The sequence below is a fragment of the Echinops telfairi genome, unplaced genomic scaffold, assembly GCF_000313985.2.
Source record: "Echinops telfairi isolate 266 unplaced genomic scaffold, ASM31398v2 ScPeMD7_7469;HRSCAF=8507_1, whole genome shotgun sequence".
NCBI lineage: Eukaryota > Metazoa > Chordata > Mammalia > Afrosoricida > Tenrecidae > Echinops > Echinops telfairi.
Genome location: NW_022111373.1, coordinates 70,464,237 through 70,466,056, shown reverse-complemented (window position 1 = coordinate 70,466,056; position 1,820 = coordinate 70,464,237). Strand labels below are relative to the sequence as shown.

Genomic DNA, 1,820 nt, shown 5'->3' with positions numbered 1-1,820 from the left:
ACCCCACCCCCACTCACTTCCCATTCTCTCAGGAAAGCATTACTCCTGCTACTGTTTGAAATATTTTAAAGTGAGTTTCTTTAATATTGTGAGATTTGTATTTAAGTCTTATTGGTCATTATTTAGAGCCCTGCAAGGTGTTTAAATATTCACAGAGACAACAACTAAACTATGAGCAAGTAGCATTTTTAAATGCTATCTGTGAAAGAGAAAAGTATAATTATACAGTAGATAAAAAATTTTTATCTATTGCATAGTTTTATGCAGTACAAGGAAGAACATTTATACATAAAATATCAATTGTTTTATTGACAATGCTTAGTTAGACTGAATATTATTTTTTAAGTACTTTAATTATTTTTTATTAATCTTCTGAGCTAAATCAGATTGCTCATCTTCAAGGGTTAGCTGATAATTTTTCTTTTCTTTCTTCAGGTTGAATTTCAGGCAGGATCCCAAGGTCACCTTCTTCCTCAACATTATCTCAATGATCTGGATAGTGCTCTGATCCCTGTGATTCATGGTGGGACCTCCAACTCTACGAGTTTGCCATTAGAAATAGAGTTAGTCTTTTTCATTATAGAAAACCTTTTTTAGTGGTAGGACATGTCATATTAAATATTATGAACTGATCTGTTAGAAGTCCAGCATTAAAGTGGAAGTGCTTTGTACTAAATATTTACACTAAGAGTAAATATGTTTGGTATTCGAAACATGTAGACTTTGCTTTTTAGGCAGGGATGATCTTTTAAAATCATTAGCACAACATTTAGAACTCTAAAATTATAAGGGATTCCGTTTTGAAGCTTTACACTTATATAAGCACTAAAAGACAAACAAGGTTTCTCATGCCTAAGAAATTTGTGTCATTTACTGTGTCATTAAGTGCTAAGCCAAAGTTTCTGCACTTAGGTATACCTCTTTATGCCATTAATGGCTCTAATGAAGGCTGTTTCAGATGTAACCCTGTGGAGGAAGATGGTTTTGTTTATATGCTATGTAGATCGCTGGCTTCCAGAGTCTCTTAAAAATATATTTCAGTGGCATAGGCCAGTTTTCAGATCAGAGATGATGATTCTTTGAATAAACAAGATAACTTATTTATGTAATTGAAAGTGGAGACCTACCTCCATCATGATTAGATAAACTCTGTTTGGATTAAAATCAATTTTGCCTTTTTTCCTTCTCAAATTATTATATATACCTATATATATTATATATTTGTTTTGTTTGTTTTTACTTTATTATATGGGCATACTTAAAATAATTGTGGGTGCTTCAGGACCTTGTGCTTCTCTATTTAAGTATATTGTTTTTATAGCAAGAACATATAATTCACCATGTGTTTTATAAATCTTTAATAATTTATAAATAGGTGATATTTTTCTATTATAGTGCATTATTTCCCCTACTTTTCTTCCAAAATAGGCCACTGTATTTAACACTTGTATTAGTAAATGACAACAGGCAAATGACCCTGGAAGTAGTCATTATGTAGCAATAAATGAAGCATGAAGCAAACTTAACTTTATTTCCACTTTAATCCTTAGAATTTTCTTGGCAACTGCATATTTTCATGAGTAACAATGTAACAAGTATAACTTTTAATGAAATTACTTTTGCATATTTAAATTCTTTATATGGTAGTTATTTTTGATAATGAGATACTAACATACGTTAAACTGTGTATTTAAAGGACACATGACACTAGAAATTGAATTACAGAGGTCCTTTGAACCCTGATCAAGTGTTAGAAACTGTTACCGAGCTTTCATCTTTCCTTTAGACAACAAAAGTCTGCTTTTTAAAAAGTTAAGGGG

The 1,820-nt window shown here is 31.0% G+C and overlaps 1 protein-coding gene across 1 annotated transcript in view; it reads left to right on the top strand.

Moving 5' to 3' along the window:
* ZFYVE16 (zinc finger FYVE-type containing 16) overlaps positions 1-1,820 on the top strand; it is a 47,694-nt gene extending 45,874 nt beyond the window's left edge. The window contains exon 17 of the mRNA XM_013004899.3: positions 436-1,820. Within this exon, the coding sequence (XP_012860353.1) occupies positions 436-597 (162 nt within the window). The 3' untranslated portion in view covers positions 598-1,820. The remainder of the gene's footprint in view (positions 1-435) is intronic.